The sequence below is a fragment of the Sebastes umbrosus genome, chromosome 3 (genome assembly GCF_015220745.1).
Source record: "Sebastes umbrosus isolate fSebUmb1 chromosome 3, fSebUmb1.pri, whole genome shotgun sequence".
NCBI classification, from domain to species: domain Eukaryota; kingdom Metazoa; phylum Chordata; class Actinopteri; order Perciformes; family Sebastidae; genus Sebastes; species Sebastes umbrosus.
The window spans coordinates 18,714,233-18,731,842 of record NC_051271.1 but is presented as its reverse complement, the minus strand read 5'-3'; the positions used below and the strand labels follow the sequence as shown (position 1 = coordinate 18,731,842).

At 41.3% G+C, this 17,610-nt stretch overlaps 1 protein-coding gene and 1 long non-coding RNA gene across 2 annotated transcripts in view; one reads left to right on the top strand and one right to left on the bottom strand.

Annotated features, from left to right (window-relative positions):
• Positions 1-17,610, top strand: part of myo15ab (myosin XVAb) — a 61,207-nt gene that overhangs the window by 30,384 nt on the left and 13,213 nt on the right. Inside the window, exons 33-57 of the mRNA XM_037765529.1 lie at positions 113-194; positions 436-566; positions 1,519-1,614; positions 2,125-2,253; positions 2,369-2,475; positions 2,630-2,808; positions 4,752-4,824; positions 5,003-5,194; positions 6,637-6,710; positions 6,811-6,884; positions 9,978-10,086; positions 10,215-10,283; positions 10,378-10,442; positions 10,523-10,891; positions 12,160-12,241; positions 12,374-12,469; positions 12,666-12,726; positions 13,007-13,100; positions 13,243-13,360; positions 14,483-14,598; positions 14,695-14,754; positions 14,865-14,940; positions 15,038-15,153; positions 15,241-15,359; positions 16,730-16,871. Coding sequence (XP_037621457.1) covers positions 113-194; positions 436-566; positions 1,519-1,614; positions 2,125-2,253; positions 2,369-2,475; positions 2,630-2,808; positions 4,752-4,824; positions 5,003-5,194; positions 6,637-6,710; positions 6,811-6,884; positions 9,978-10,086; positions 10,215-10,283; positions 10,378-10,442; positions 10,523-10,891; positions 12,160-12,241; positions 12,374-12,469; positions 12,666-12,726; positions 13,007-13,100; positions 13,243-13,360; positions 14,483-14,598; positions 14,695-14,754; positions 14,865-14,940; positions 15,038-15,153; positions 15,241-15,359; positions 16,730-16,871 — 2,829 coding nt within the window. The remainder of the gene's footprint in view (positions 1-112; positions 195-435; positions 567-1,518; positions 1,615-2,124; positions 2,254-2,368; positions 2,476-2,629; positions 2,809-4,751; positions 4,825-5,002; positions 5,195-6,636; positions 6,711-6,810; positions 6,885-9,977; positions 10,087-10,214; positions 10,284-10,377; positions 10,443-10,522; positions 10,892-12,159; positions 12,242-12,373; positions 12,470-12,665; positions 12,727-13,006; positions 13,101-13,242; positions 13,361-14,482; positions 14,599-14,694; positions 14,755-14,864; positions 14,941-15,037; positions 15,154-15,240; positions 15,360-16,729; positions 16,872-17,610) is intronic.
• On the bottom strand, positions 138-17,496 carry LOC119485777. Its single transcript, XR_005206369.1, has 3 exons — positions 17,256-17,496; positions 13,083-13,086; positions 138-152 (listed from the first exon to the last, which is right to left on the bottom strand). It is a non-coding gene; the product is annotated as an uncharacterized LOC119485777 (long non-coding RNA).

The following is a 17,610-nucleotide window of genomic DNA, read 5'->3' as shown; positions in this document are numbered from 1 at the left end:
GAATAAAGTGTCTGAGAGGAAGCCAAGGCAAACTGAGAGAAAAAGAGGAAGATTCAGCATCAGTGTGTAATATACGTGTTTGTGTATGTGTGTGTGTTTGCAACGTGTGTAGGATCGCATCAACAGGGAAGTGGTGAATGTGACAACGCTGCCTATCCCTGCCGAGCTGGCAGTTCTGCTACAGGCGGCTTCAGGTGTGTGCACACACACACACACATATATACAACACACTGATCTGCAGTCAGGTTGTGTCATAAATAAACTTCCATCAACAGATGTGTTCCACCTTGTTTGCAGGTGGGTTCAACAATATTTACTGTCGTATTTCTGTGGTGACACTTGGCCTGCTGTCTGTGTGTGTGTGTGTGTGTGTGTGTGTGTGTGTGTGTGTGTGTGTGTGCGTGCGTGTGTGTGTGTGTGTGTGTGTGTGTGCAGGTGGTGAAGAGCTGCATTCGGACTGCTTGGCGGTGGTCCAGGCTCCAAAGGTTCAGGTTGACCCCCAGCTGACCCTGCCCCTGGATATCAACAACTACCTCATGACGCACTACATCCGGGCCATATTTAGGGTAAACACACACACACAGAAAACACACACAGAAAATCTTAACGGGAACTGTGTGAACACATGAATAAAATATACACTCATTGACCTTGGTGAACTTGATTGGACCGCAGACTGTGTATATATAGATGGACGATGTGTCTCTACTTCCTCTCACTGTACAGAAGTGAAGCCAAAATATCCCGGATATGGGTGCTGTCATCTTGAGATGTTGACGTCATTTGGAGCCAGAGTCTGCACAGTAGTGATTGGGGGGGCTGGAGCCGCGTTATCGAGGTCCCGCCCACACACCCTCCTGAGCCAATCATGAGCAGAGCACGGCCACAGCTTGTTAGCGTGAGCCACCTAGCTGCTACGTTAGCACGACGGTAGCTGTTTGGCCTAGAAAGACACAACAACTAACATTAATATCTCTATAATTACATTTATGATCAAACTGACACATGTTCTATTACACAGACTCGTGACGGTTATGGAAAGTTACAGTTGCATCTCCTCTCTCGTATAATCCCCGAGCCTCCGGCTGCGACTACTTCACTCAGAGCAGCTGTCAATCATGACGTCTCACCCCCTTTTCATAGCATCAAATAACTCATTAAAACCAAACTTATCAGAAAAATGAACACTTGAACATCCATCAGCGTGATAAGAACTACCTAAATTGACAGAAACCATCTTTGGGAAAAAAATATTTGACATGTACGTTGCTCATGTCCCATCTGCTAACATGGAGGAGGCGGGCTCTATGACCTATACTGCAGCCAGCCACCAGGGGGCGATCCAGATGTTTTGGCTTCACTTTTGTCGAGCTGGCATGTCGTCCATCTTTATATACAGTCTATGGATTAGAGCCAGGACAATGTTGTTGCAGCTCTCCATCCATATAACTATTTAAACACTCAATGTGTATAATCAATTGTAAGCAGTGTGTGTGTGTGTGTGTGTGTGTGTTGTAGGAGCCGTTGTTTGGGATGCTGACAGCCCCGCTGGAGAGTTCACTGATTCGAATGGATGAGGAGCTAAAACAAGGAGCTCTGAACGTTTTCATTCTGGTAAGTGTTGCATTCACATGCTGCTTGGAAACTCCAGCATTCAGCGTTACGTCAGGAAATCAAACCCAGACAAATGAACATGTCCTGTAGCTTAATCTCTGCATTTAAAAAAAGGATTAGCCATTTGAATAGCATGTCTATCTGCAAACATGTTATAAAACCATGTGTGCATCAGTATTTTTTTACCTTTTGAACTTGATTTTACCACCATGATTTGTCAGTTAAAACCTCTCCGGTAGTTTTGGAGAGTCTTTATATATATATATATATATTTCTAATATACATCGTGTACATGTGTACAGTTCATACTGTACATGCAAACACATACAAAAATCAATGATCCAGGCTATTCTCACAGTAAGATATACAGTATCTATATATTTCAAGCAGGTGTAAGCATAATGTGAAAAACTAAGACTAAGGACCTCTAGGAAAGCTTTACAATCTGTATAGGTGTAATTTGACTTGTAGGGCTAAAGTATGTTTTGTAAATGCCTTTGCTTTTGATAGATACTACGATTTATGGGTGACCCAAACTTGAATGGGGCTCAGGAGAATCTCTTTGGGAACTACATCATCCAGAGAGGACTTGCTAATCCCAGCCTCCGAGATGAGATCCTGGCTCAGGTAGCCAATCAGGTGAGGCCCAGCTCGTTTTCCTAGCCGGTGGGATAGAAATGAAAACCCAAAATGAGACAGAATCTTTCACCTGTTGTTGCACATGATCTCTTTACTTTCTCCTCTCTTTGATTAGGTGTGGAGGAATCCGAACATTTTGAATTCAGAGCGTGGTTGGCTCCTCCTGTCTTCCTGTCTCTCTGCCTTCCTGCCCTCTCAGAGGCTGACCAAGTACCTGCTGAAGTAGGAAAAACAGTGGAATATGTTTACTGTATTTGGAAATGGCTATGCAATAATTATACTGTACTGTTTATTACCTGCTTTTCTGTGCATGCCTGTGATCTTTGCACATGACTTCAGTGCTTGTTTGCATCTCTTGGGCTTGGTGTTGTTGTAGGTTTGTGTCAGACTACGGGCCGGAGGGCTACGACTGTGTGTGTCAGCACCGTCTGCTTCAAGCTCTGCAGCGGTTGAATGTCGGGCCAGAGTACGTCCGGACGTACCCGCCCTGTCTACTGGAGTGGACCGCCAATCGCAAGAGAGCTCACACTGTTCTGCACATACACTGTTTTGATGGTGAGAACACACACACACACACAACACGTATAGCCAAGAGTGGTTTATTACAGATTTTATATTCAGCACTAGTTGCAAAAATTTTTATGGATAGAAATGAGAGAGCAACTCTTGACTCAACATCTGCAGTTAAGTGCCCTTGAGAAAAGCACTAGACCACCATCTGCATCTGTAGTTAAGAATGTGTGTTACGATTGGTCTAAATCACAGGCTGCAGCACTGCACAACGCTTAAATATGCAGATCACATTATAAACACAGATTAGTAATATGTGTCAATGTCAAAGTAATGTGTATTATACACGTGAAACCTATTGATTTTGACCCAACCTCACCTTTCCGTGTTAGTTTGTTTTTACCTGAGCTCAGTCAGTGTGTGCACTATCCAGCACGGAAGAGTTATCTGTCTCTCATTTCCTCCTCTCATCCAGCTAATCTGTCCTCTGGCCTTTTGGCAAGTCTACTGAGGATTAGACACCTGATAGCCACTCTGGTTCACTGGCTCTGTTTGTGTCTGTTTGTTGATGCTGCTGTCTGTGTAAACCTTCATAGACAGAAAGGAGAGAGTGCTACAAACTTTGTTTTCATAACCTGATTGAAACGCCTCTTATCCATAGTCAGTGACATCAGTAACGCACAGGAGCAAAGCAATGTACTGCTGTGGAAAGGGGGCAGAAGCAAAATGTATTTTAACCACCTAAAACAAAAAGGCTCACCTAAAAAAATCAATATCAGTTTAAGTGTATGCTATATTTAGAATATTTTCACCGCTTTACCTTGCCGTCAGACATCCCTTTCTGTCGGGGAACTGAAGCCGTTATCTATGCTTTGGTGAATCCAAAGTCGCACAATAACACAGACAAAGAGACTTTGAAGAGAACATAGATGATATAACGCCTTCAGTTTCCCGTCAGACAGCCCTTTCTGACCGGAAGGTAAAACTGTGAAAATATTCTAAATATAGCATACACTTAAAGGGACTGCTTGTAACTTTTTAAGCGTGTAAATGTACCGGGTCGGGATCCCATGCGCGCTTGCCTATGCGCGCTCGCGTGTGGCCGGAGTCACTTCTCCACTGCCTGCTTGCCTTCACTCACACAGCGCGCGTTCTCGCTGTCTCGCTCCACCTCTAGAATATCTAGTGAATGTACAGTGGACGTTTGTGCAGAAATAACTGCTGCAGCTCCTCCAGACCAACAGAGGTTTCCCGTGTCTTGTGAAGTGACGGGGCTCCGCAGCGAGAAACGTTATCGCCTCCGACCGGGTGGCGGTGTCTCCCTGCGGGCGCGCTCGGAGACGATAACGTTTCTCTTCCTGCTTCAGCCCCGGCACCGACCCGCTTTTGCTGAAGCAGGAAGCGCCAACACTAGGATCAGCATTGATTCATGGAGAGACCTTCGTCTGGTCAGCTAACATTACTGCCAAGCAGGTGAAATATAGAGTGATATTGTGGTTTTAGCTGACGTGTGTCGCCTCACTGTTTTGAGCGATGCTCGTTCAGGTATATTTAGAGCGAGCAAGCGCGAGCCCAACGCTGACTTTCGTTGACTTAACGGCTACAGGTGTCGCTGTTAACAAGCATTTCAAGTTACAAATAGTCTCTTTTAACAAACAGATTTTTTTAGGTGGGCCTTTCTTTTAGGTGGCTAAAATACGTTTCACTGCTGCTCCCGTCCACAGCAGTATATTGCTTTGCTTCTGTGCAGAAAGTCCTGTCTGTTTCTCCAAACTGGGGGCGCGCTGACTGTCATCTACTGTAGGTCATACACTGACTATGGATAAGTACCTCAGACAACCTCACTTCAAAACATCCATACTATCTCTTTAATGCATTAAAAGATGAAAAAAACAACCCACATCATTTGAAAGTGGTCCGTTTTGTTGAGTTACTGCTGTACATCAGAGGCTATTCGTCTATCTAAAGTGTTATCTTTTCTCCTCCAGGTGTGTCCTTCCTGTGTCCTCTACACTCCTGGACAACAGGAGAAGAAATGGCCAAAGACATCTTACAACACAGGTATCATATTAGTGTAAAACACAGACACTAAATACATGGATTGGATTACAGAGAGAAGTTATAATTAGGAAACTAAATGAGACGTTTAGGCGGAGCTGTTACTTCATTTTTTTAGATGTGAGCATATTTTTGTGTGCATTGTTGTATTTTGTGTGTGTGTGTGTGTGTGTGTGTGTAGGGGTGTGGTGGAGGGCCGTCGAGGCTGGTCGGTGCTGCTGAAGGAGCCGGCTCAGTGGGTGGAGCTGGAGGGCTCAGACTACGTCCTGGACTTGATGTCGGACCTGGAGCTTCCTGCTGACTTCCCAAAACACAGCAGCTACTTCATCATCTCTGCACAGGAACCAACCAGAGTGCGGCGCAACGCCAGCATGTAGACACACATTTACTCTATTATTATACTTTAGTACAATTGTTAGGTACTTGTACTTTATTTGAGTATTTCCATTTTATGCTACTTTACACGTCTAGTCATCTCTGAGGGAGATATTGTACTTTTTACTCGACTACATTTATCTGACAGCTGTAGTTACTTTTCAGATGAAGATTTCACATTGAGAAACATACGATGTGCTTTTAAAATACAATACAAACCCCTTTACAAAAATGCAGTTCCTACTCGGGGCCCCTTGTCACAGGTTTCAGATGTCTATGAGTTGTTAGCAGCATCTAAACCTTGTAGATGGTTTTATTTAAATAACTGTTTGAGGCCCAAAGAAATAAAATTATCCAATATTTCACAAAAGAAAAAAAATATGGGCTAAATTTGTGAAGCATAAGTTTGATTTTCTTCTTTGCTACCCCATTAATCATCTCATAACCCCTCAGATTTATCAGGTGACCCTTTGGAGGGGATCTGACCGCCGGACTAAACTACCTAACTGTATATAAAATAGTAAAAACTAGCTTCACCAGCTACAAGTTAAATGTTACTTATGCATTGATGCATTAATATTGACAGTCTAATAATGTTATGTGATTAGCATTAGTCACATGGGCAAAGTGCTTTTACTTTTGATACTTTAAGTACATTTTGCTGATTATGTACTTTTACTGAAGTAAAGGTTTTGAGGATGTCTTCAACCACTGCTAGGTTGGTTTGAAGTGGCAATCCGTAAGACTGATTTGGCGACACTCCTGTTTACTGGTGGTAACAGTCAATGTGTTTCAACACTACAGGTCCTAGAATACTGGGGGCAACGAAACAAACTATTGCTGTTTTTAAAAAACAGGTCAGGCAATAACTGGCCTTTTTCCACCATTCTGTGGGCAACTGTGATCTGCTCTTCTGCTGCTCACAGCATGAACAGCGAAAGTGAAAGTAGTTGGTTATCTCGATGAGAAGTTGGCGGTGTGCAGCCTGTCGCCTGCAGCTCTTCATCTAACAGCTCACTGTGGCTGCTACTTCTTGTTCCATTACTCCCTGCAATGTTAAAAAATGATCCACTGTCAAAAAAATGATGGAAATTATTGTAGTCTTGTTTTGTAGACAGAGAATTTTTGATGAACGATACAGCTTCAGTGTCAAGCTCACTGACAAACACGTTCGTTGCATTTCCTATAAAAGACGACTTGTGTTACACCAGCTACTGTAAATGTGTTTTAATGTGAATCTGCAGCAGTAGGAAATGTTCGCTTTGCATTAGCAGTTCATAATACTGCAAATATATAAATATTGTAATACTTTCATCAGTGGGAAATAGGCTCAATCACCATTGTGTTACCGCCTAGTGAATAACAGACATTTATTTAAATGAAAATCTTCCACATTATTATGATTATAAGTGCTGATGAAGAGTTTTTATTGTTTTACAGAAGCCTGTTGGGTGGTGGATTTGACATGAAGGGTGATTTCATGTCTTCAACCATACCAGGCTCTGATGGGCAAGGTACACATTAAGGCGTAAACATATGAAGACTGAAACGCATTGACTTTGATTACAGTAGACGATGAAGTGCTGTCTTCCTCTCTCCTCCTCCTGCTCACAGACTTGGAGCCTCAGAGAGGGATGGATCGTTATCTTGACAGCCTGTTTGACCCCGTACTGTCTGAGGGAACTGGAGTAAGTTACATAACTCACTCACACTGACACACTTGACCACCTGAGAGGGGAATCCTCTGTCAACTATTCACTCTCAGTTACTGTAACAGGTCATGTAAAGCTCTATTTGTTTATTTTTAGCACGCCAGTGAACCTACATCACAATGAGTATTCTCCTTTAAAAGATTGAAGCCGTACATTTTAATAACTACACCGCCTGGTTACACATTATTCCATATACATTAAAAACTCATTTTTTACTTTTTGGGCATAACAGAGGAAGGGAAGAGGAAAATTAGTAAATAGATTAAAACATAAATTCAAAAGAAGAAGAAAAAGAACATGTAACATTTTATAATAACCATCATTAATAAACCATCATAAATGGTAAATTGATAGTTAATTAAACTTTAATTAATAGTTATTTTACTTTTCACAAACAATTAAATGATAATAATGTTTAATAATCATTAGTAATGTTATAATGTTATTTTATCATTAGTTTGTGTAATATGAAGTTTATAAATTTAATTAGGATTTACCATTTAAATTATGATTACATTAGCAAACTATCAACAGTTTATTGTTGCACACATTATAACATTTTATGTACTTTATTAAGTATTTGTTGTGATTACAAAATGATTTGTAAACCTTTAACACATTGTTTACAAACCAATTATTAACCATAGATAAATTGTCTATCTAAATAATGTTTATAGACGGTTTAAAAACCAATTACCAACCATTAACAACGTGTTACAAATCTGGTCCATCTGTCTATGTAATGTTCATAGATGGTTTACAAACGATTTCTTAAAGGTTTACAAATCATTTGGTAATCAATAACAAATACTTAATATGGTATATAAAATGTTATAATGTATGCAACAATACACTGTTAAAATAACATAAATTATAGCATCACTACTCATTTTTAAACAGTATAAATTATCATGTCATTGTTTGTCAACAGTACAATAAGTATTAACTAAAGTTTAATTAACTATCAATTTACCATTTATTAATGATGGGTATTATAAAGTGTTACCAAACAGGGATATGTATAAACTAAAAACAAGCAACAATACTAATAATGCAGTAATAAAATAAACAAAAGGAAGGGAAGGAGCTTCTTGTCATTCACACACTGAATAACAGTCACACAATCACATGACAAATTCTGTCAATAAACATATGAACAGTACTGGCGCAGCGATTTCTACAGATCTGAGTCCTCTCTTTTTTTCAGGCTAATCCCCTCAGCCTGGAAACCAGTCTTTGGGCCCTCTCAGTCCCAGATTTTATAAAATAAGACACATTTTATTTATTCAATCTATTTAATCATCAGTGAGATTAACATCTCTTTTCCAAGAGACACCTGAAAACAAGACACATTCACAAAAACACAATCAGATTCTAGTTTAAAGGCAGTTTTATAGGTGGATAATACCTGAAAACAGTTCTGCCAACATTAGTACGTACATGGGGGATAGCTCAGGTAGGTCTAAGTAGTTACCGGATCATGTGCTGTAGTTACCAGATTTGTGTTGTTATAGTTTGCAGACATTGTTTCAAATATGGTCCTTTATCTGTAATCTGGAGACTCAGCGTACATTTCCGGGTACAGTGCAGTAGAATATGCAGTAAGAGTATGCCTGCTCACATGTTTTTTTAGTAGTATGGACCAAGCCTAATGCTCATGTAAACACAAGCAGTATAAACTATATGACAGTTTCTCTTTAAGACTAGTTCTTCATTGTATATTTAGCAGTTTGGGCAGCAGTAAAACACCTATGTCAGCTCGGTTATGATGCATTACCCACCGCAAACGTCGTACTTGTTGATTGAGTTAAATCCGTGCGTATTTAGTCTGGCCAATGTGGCAGTGAATGCTGCTGGCCATGTTGGATCTATCAGTCTTCAGCTGGGACGGCGACATGCTGAATGTCATCCATGCTATCGGATGTGGCTGACAGGAATTAGCATGTATCAGATGTGTTCTACAGACCTCTCCCGCCCAGCAACCTATTACGTTACCCAGTTACCGTAACTGTCACGGAGACTAGATCGCCACGGTGATTTCCCACCCAGGCAACGCGGGGATCTGCTTACGAGGAACTGACACTCTGGCAAATGAAGGGCTTACTATTTAATGAGACATGGCCTATAAACACACACACACACTGCTGTGGATTTATGGGTCAGCGGCTGATTTCTGATGGAACGGCTGCTCCCATACAGTAAGGGGGATTCCTCTGAACTGGCAGTCAGAAAGTGCTCTGATTACACAAGTAGTTTTTTTTATCCCTCTGTGTGTTTCTCTTGCACTTCTGTTGATATCTACACTCACAAATGCAGCGATTTAAGGAATATCTGGCTTACAAAGCCGCTCTGAAAGGGTTGTAGTTTGCTCTGTCACAGAGTACAGCAGGTGTCGTCAGCTTGGTTAGAAATGGATTCCAATGGGGACCAGAGTCACTACGAAAAAAAAAAAAAAACATAAGTTATGCACTACTTCCATGATATGTTATCACCTCCTCATAGCCCCAAACCACCACTGAATATAGTATTTGTAGTGATTTGTTAGTGACAGTTCTTTGGAGCTGAACACACAGATCAGCTGTAGAGAAATGGTTTGGTTTTGAGACTTTTGTGTTAAGACTCTGGGTTTCCATTAGACTCTATTATAACTACAGTAAAACCAGTCTAAAGCTGAATACAGCTGCTGTTCCCTCTGAAGGAGCAAACTATACACCTGTCAGAGGTAGGGCTGGGTGTCATATGACCTTTTTTTTATACGATACCAGAGTTTGATACCAAAATAATACTTTTTTAGATGCCTTACTTTAAAGGAGCAGTGTGTAGGATCTGGCGGCATCTAGCGGTGAGGTTGCAGATTGCAACCAACTGAAACTTCTCCCGTGTATATAGTATAAGCGAGTCTTACAGTGCATCTTTGGATGGATGGGAAAACCAACACTGAATGGAAATGCTACTGACTCTTATATCAGCCATCATATACGTTGATACTGATAAATCAGTTTGATACCAGCCTGCATTCATGTTGTACTCTTATGTTCAGTCCTAAAGTCTGTCTGTCTGTCCAAACAGGAAGTGGAATCAGCTGCAGGACTGTCCAGCAGGATGAAGGGGGCTGGGGGAGTTGGAGGAGGGTGGCAACAGCAAGGCCAGTCAACCGGCCCCCCACCTCCACCTGGAGGTCAGTCAGAAACACCAGCTCTGTCCGAAACACACTGAGAAACATCAGTATCTCAGTAAATCGTTGTGTAATAAAGCAAACACACTGAAAATCTGAAATTTGACGTGTGTGTGTACGTGTGTCCACAGCTGTGAGAGTCCTTCCCGTGGGAGGCGTGATGTCGCCTCCTGTTGCTGCCGTGGCACCTGTAACACCTGGTTCGTATCAAGTGTGAAGAGAAATATGAGAAAAAAAAACCTCATCAAACATAATTTCCATCCCTCCTTCCTGTTTACTGTGTTTCTCCTCCAGATGCCCAGCAGGCTGCTTTGGCCCAGCAGCAGCAGGCGATCGTGAACCAGCAGGCCATCATCATGGTAAACCCTCCGTCTGGATCTTGCGTCTGTTTATTTGTTCCAGCGTTTTGGAATTAATGCGTCATCGTCTTGTTTCTCAGGCCCAGCAGATGACCATGCAGGCCATGGCCATGGTCGGCAGCCCGGTGACGAGCCCCCCTACCACCCCGATCACGAGCCCTCCCATGAGCCCTCTGTTGCACCACCCTCCCAGCCCGTACGCCTTGGCCAGCCCCTACGCCGTCATACCCCCGAGTCCATACGCTAACATCCCACCCAGCCCCTACGCCAACTTCACTCCCACTCCCTACCCTCCCCCCGCTCCACTGGAACAAACTCCATCGCACCTTCAAGCTCGGCCTCCCGTGGAGCCCCAGACTCAGCCCGGAGCTCGCCCTCAGCCTCAGCGGAGCTCCACCACGACTAACAGGACCGAGCCAGCACCGCCTAAAGCCAGCGCTGCTGCACGGGTCAGTAACTCTCAGACATGAGAGCTAACAGTCCAAACTGACACATTACATAATGATTCAGTGCTTTTTTAATTCATGTAAGATGTTATAGTTGTTGTTGTGAACTCCAACAACAACAAGCAACACTTCCTCAGGAAAAATGACAGTTTGCAGTTTCCTTTTGTGGAAAGAGTGAGTGGTTTGTTTGCTATAAAATGAAGAAATGTGCAGTCAGGATGATGAGCAAAAGCTGGTTAGAAAATGGAAAAACAAGCATACTTGAGAATGAAATGAAAATATGTTTATTTAATCATTGAAATCAAAATCTCTTTTGTCAGAGAGACCTGAGTAAAGAGAAATAAAAACAAACAGAACCACACAGTAACAATCACATCACTGAATAGAAGTTAAAAGTTTAAAATTGTGGGATGAAAAACCCTGGACTGAGGGGTGATGCAGATGTGGCTCTTCCAGCTGCTTCTGAGTATGTGCTGCAACTTTTCTTTTTGTTCAGATATCTTAGTTTTAGTTGAGTAGGTTGGTGAGTGTCTGCAGTGATACAGTTCTGGTGATATAATTGCTTTTATAAAGGGCAATAATTCAATATTTCAATTTAATATTTTTCAGTCACATGAATCATCGTATGATGTGATGATAATAATAATAATAATGTTTATTTAGTATAGCACCTTTCATAGAACGCAAGTCACAAAGTGCTTTACAAGAATAAAAAAATAAAAACATAAAACCATAAAACAATAAAAAAGCAATAAAAACAATCAATAAAACAGCCATTAGAAACACAAAAAATACAAAACTAAACAGCACAAAGTGACACAAAGGCCACCTTAAATAAGTGAGTCTTTAGCTGTTTTTAAAGGTGATGTACAATACAGATTCTTTTGAGATGGTGACACAGATACATTTTATTTTAGTTAAACCATTTTAATGACTCCAGTTTTGACAAAACTGAACATTAAGGTGCAGTTCATGATGTTACATGCAATTATTTTGTTCATCGAACTTCACAGAAACATTCAGAACGCCACAACAACCCTGACAAAATCAAAACAAGCACAATTGCAGACTTCCACAAGTTTGCTTCACATTTCTACTATCTGTCACAAAAGAAATGTGCTGCATTCACACAGTCCTGTGTAAAGTCCTTTTTCTTCCCTTTTCTTTGCTCTGACATTGTTCTTACTGCAACGTAAATCTCAATAGACAAAATGTAACGTCTGCAAAGCCTTGAGTTCAAACTCTCCGTCCTCTCTGTGTGTCTTTTTCAGGTTCAGTCAGGTAAAGACAGCGCCTCTCGGAGGAAGGCTCCAAGCATCCCCATAAACAAAGACACACCGGCCAGGAAGTTTGGTAAGAGAGAGAGAAAACATGAGACAACAGAACAGAGAGAAAGTCCCTTCAGTCCCTTTGACTAAAACTCTTATTTAAAAGCTGTAGTTTGTATATATATTTTTGTTTGTTGTGTGTTTGTGTTTGTTCTAGCCCCAGTGGTGACGTCTCCTCCGCCCCCTGCTGGAGAGGTGGTGAAGTACTCAGCTCGGAATACAGATCACCTCGTCCCCAGCCAAGATATCCAAGGTGTCTGAATTTAAAAGCTTCAACATGTTGATGTCACAGGTTTATACAACATGACTGAATGATGATCATGTAGTCGATATATATTTACTGATTTCTAACAGACACATTGGTTGGTATTTGGATTTGGAAGACACAATGAAAGAAGATGTAAAGTGTAATCTCCATAATTCTCACATGGTTTATATTGTTTTTAAAGACATCATCAAAAGGTACAACTCCCCACCTCCACCGGAAGATCCACGGGTATCTGACAAGAGGTAAGGTCTCACAAACACACACAGTTTTGCTTGTAAATGCAGCACTTGATGCAGTTGATGCTATCTCCAGTCACAGAGTTACATGTGCATACTGTAAAGCCGAGGCTACAACAAACAAACCACCAACAGATACTGACTGGGATGTTATTGCTTGCAGTGAGCACACAGCACCAGAATTATTGTATTTACACACTAAGCACAAACACACAGATTATACAGTACTCTACATTAATCCTGCAAACTGTAATGTGTGATGTTGACACTGTGTGGATGTATTTAGAAGACCAGAGGGGAAGTTTAGGAAGAAGCAAACTGCTCGTGATGAAGCTTTACAGATCCTCAAGCCGCAGATGGACAACCCTCCTGCTCCACAGGTACACACACACACACACACACACACACACACATGAATGAAAAATGCAAGAATACACAGAACACAAGCAAGTGCATACAACGATATTATATAGATTATGCTAGAGATCAGTCATGCAGGGGAACGCTTTTGTGTCTGTCCAGCCCAAACGTCCTGTTGCCCCCCCGCCGTCTGCGTCTGCAATGAAAGAGGCGGGATTTAAACCCCCCAAGACCACAAAGACAAGACCACCTGATCGTCCTCTCCCCATACCTCCTCCAGGTACTCACACTCTCTCAAAGTACATCCACATATTCAGACAAGGCTACAGCATTTTGCAGAGGTAAAGGTATCTTGCGCCGCTTTCTAGTTTTGTTTAGAATTGAAAAGAATATGTTGATTGTATTTTCTTCCTCATGGGACATTAGGGCTGTCAAAATTGGCAAAAAATGACATTTGAATATTCCTTCTAATAAAACACATAGGTTTGAACTATTCCTATATCTATTTTTACGCATCGTGTCTCTCTCTGTAGCCGGGTTCTCTCAGTCATTACAGTTGTTGTTGAATTATTCCTCATTCAGCTTGACATCATTTCATTTTCAATCAGTGAAAGTGACGTTGTCCTCCTAGTGCTCCTAATGGCATTTGCCAGATTTCACCACACCGAAAGGAAAACAACCAATCAGCGCCAAGGAGTCTCTGCGCAGCTGTCAATCACGAAACTCGTAAACTCCGATCAAATTGTCAAAATAGACAGCACTGATCAAATACGAATCAATATTCTGTTACTGTAATGCTTGTTTCTCGCCTCAAATGTTTTCAGAAACATCTTGTAGTGTACTGTTTAGCTGTAAAATGAGAAAGTTTGGTTTTGGCTCGACGGCCAGGTCACAAACTTTGTAATTTTACAGCTAAACAGTACACTAAGTTAGTAGTTACTTTGACAGTTTTGTCGCAGTTCGCGAGCAGTGATTGACAGCTGCTTTAGAGACAGCTCGGCTCTGATTGGGTGATTGTATTTGGGCGCGGTGAAATCTTGCAGATGCCGTTAGGAACACCGGAGGACACAGAAGAACATGATTTTTTTTTTCCAGATTACCTATCTCATGTACTACTGTCAGGATATAGTGACCGTTTTATAAAAATTACTTTTTATCATATTTGCTCAAAGTTTCCGACTGCAGCTTCAAAGCATTTGGATTTCTGTAAACAAGATTACAACAATATTAGGACAATAAAATGCTCTTCCATTCTCTGGAGTAACAGTGGAGCAAAGTCAGTCAAACTGTCCTAAAGCGAGACAGCAACAGATCATTAACACGCTCGATTAATACAGTTTTGTCAAAATAAGGACATCGAATAAAGGTGAAACTAAAAGGTAACGTGACCTATTTGGTGCAGTTTCTCGAGAGCTTCCTGTAGAGACTGAGACCGTCCAGACACAACTTCATCAGAGAACCAATGAAGAGCACTACACCTACACCAATGTTCCCTGGAGACTCTACCTCAGAAAGGAGGTGTGTACTTACACAAAATAAACACACAAACATCCTGATCCACTGTCAACGCGTTTGTGTTTTATTCTGTTGTGAGTATTTTTCTTGCTTTTACAGGTTTTCTATCCCAAAGACAGCTTCAACAATCCTCTGGTGCTGGACCTCATTTTCAAACAGGTAACTTAAGAGACAATTATTGCAGGATGAACAGATGAAGCATCATCCTAGAGAGCTCAAACTAAATTATTTCTAACATCACCTCTCGTCTTGTCTGTCGTCTCGTGCAGATAGTGAACGACACTCTGTCAGAGGCGTGTGTTCGCATCACCCGGGATGAAAGGCAGAAAATGAAGGCTCTATTCGGTAGTCTGTCTGTTCTTCTTCTTTAGACCGTATGCTCTGATCCAAACACGTCTCGTTGACATTCATGAGTCCATGTGTGTGTTTGTGTGAATGACAGCTAAACACGGAGTTCAACAGAATATGGATCCGGTGGAGGAGCACGTGAAGAAAACAATCGTGACGGCTGCCAGGGAAACCTGGGAAATTTACTTCTCCCGTCTGTTCCCTGCATCGGTGAGGGCGCTAAATCCTGAGAGGATAATAATTATGATATAGTGTGTTATTTGAATTTTTATTGAACCTCTGTCTGTGTGTGTGCAGGGTAGTGTAGGAACAGGTGTGCAGGTGTTGTCGGTGTCCCACAACGGTATAAAGCTGTTGAAGACGGTAAAAAGCAGCGCTGCAGCTCCAGACTACTTCAGAGTCCTACGACCCTACACGTACGTGCAATTTTTTATGTCTTTGTTTACTTATTGGCATTTCTTTTATCTTGTTTGGAGTTCCAGATATGAGTGTTTTACAATTCAGAGTGAGTTGTAAAACACAGACACATATACCAAATTGTCTGATTATCTTGACTTTCCTCTGCTTGTTTCTTACTATTCAGAGGAAGATTGATTTGTGCGTCTAGCCTCAGCAATATTGGATTTTTGAGGCTTTATAATACCCATATTTGAGAGTTTCTGTTTTGCAATATCTCGTTACTTATCAGCCAACATATACACTGATAGCGTTATGTCTGAGAGAAGATTTTCTTCAGGCCTGTGGATCAAAACACAAACATAAAAGAACTAAATAAAAAATAAAATCACCAGGATACAGACAAAAATACAGCTTCTACAGTAAAGAGTAAGAGTGGAATATAATTCCAATTCACATCAGACAACTAAACACCTATAGATCTGTCAGTACCCAATTAAAACAATGGATGATTAGTACATACAGCACTAAACTCTTTTTGCTGCTTCTATCTATATGTCCTGCTTGTATACAATGTCGTCTTATATGTACGAATGTCGCCACGGTCTCTACTGCTTTTAACTGTGTGTCCTTTTCCAACATTTAAACTGCATGTTCTGATTTATGTTTTTGATCTGATGTATTTTAGAAATACTTTTAAACTGCATGCCCTGTTTTTGTTTTGATGTATTACAGGATGCCTTCTGTTACACCTTGGCCAGGGACAACACATGAAAAATAGCCTTTTGGCTAATTCTGGCATGTTTTATACCATGTGCATTTATTAATTTGCACTCTACCCTCAAATAAACTAAACTAAATAACGTATTTACAAACTGATAATCAGCGTAAAAGGGACACAATGGATTGTCATAAGACATTTAGTACATTTAGCATGTAGGTAGTATTCATATTTGATAACTATATACATTTCTTCTATTTCTGTAGCTTTGTTTTATATGATAGTCTGAAGCTTTTGTACTAAATGGAGCAACGCCTGCGAGCTAGTTCAGGCAGTCAACTCAAGCTGCACTGCTACACTTAAACGTGACATGCCTCACTCTCCATATCATCTATCAAACGCACCCTTCCAATATGGTGGTCTATTTAAAAAGAAAAAATTCCCATCTCTACCTCTGCATTGTAAATGCCGCTGCTGCCTGCTCTTTCAGCCCCACCACCATCCCAGCATCCACCTGCAGGCTCCGACGGGGAGGAATATGTTTAATCATCGCTCCCCATTGTCTCGTGTAATCATATCTGCAGGGAGTAACTATGTCCTGCTGTTGTAATAAACATTTCAAATGTGAGTTGTCTGACTGAAATTACCTGTTGCACTGTGTTTTTTCAGCTATGCAGACATCCTGTTTGTCACCATCCCTTCTGAGAACATGCTGGAGTTCAATCTGGCCAACGAGAAGCTGATCCTGTTCTCAGCCAAGGCACCGCAAGTCAAACATCTCATAGACACCTTCATCAATGAGATTAAAAAGGTACAGCGCACACACACACACTCTTGTTCTATCCAAAGTCTGTATTTCAATGGTTGCTGCAGTTGGAATGAGGAGTATTTGGAGTTTCACTGCTCTGCAGCGATTACGAATCAGGGTTTCAATGCTATCAAAAACATTTGTTAATAATATACATTTCATTTCTTTGTATTTTTTGTTTCGAGCTCAGCCAATGTAACCTGAAAACAGTTTCAGCTAACACATGAACAGCAAAGGACTTCAGTGTTCTGTGGTGCTGTGAGGTGGTGATTTTACCTTAAAGGGAAACTTCAGTATTTTTCAACCTGGACCCTATTTTCTCAAGTGTTTGTGTCTAAGTGACTAATTTCTGAAATTGGTCCAGTATTGAGGGAGAGCGCTGTAGACGGCAGCTGCTCACGGGCTGCAGTGTAATCCTATTGGGGCAAGCTGGCACTGTCATTTACGTCCACTAAAAGTGCTTGTTTTTGCCATGACATGCTCTGATTGTTATCATAAGTGTCTGATGTTATGGAAAGAGTCTCGCTCAAGGAGAAGTCTTGTTCTTAAATCTGGCGAGGTGACGTGTTGCTGGAAGACAACGGTGGAATAGTGGAATACATCCATGGTGGAAACGTGAGTGGCAGCCGGGCAGAGTTTGTTGTGTTGGAGTATAGAAAGCGTTGCTTGATGTTATCTAAAAGATTTTCAATGTCATGGTTGAATATTTAGATGATTTCTACAATGTGGATGAGGTCTTTAA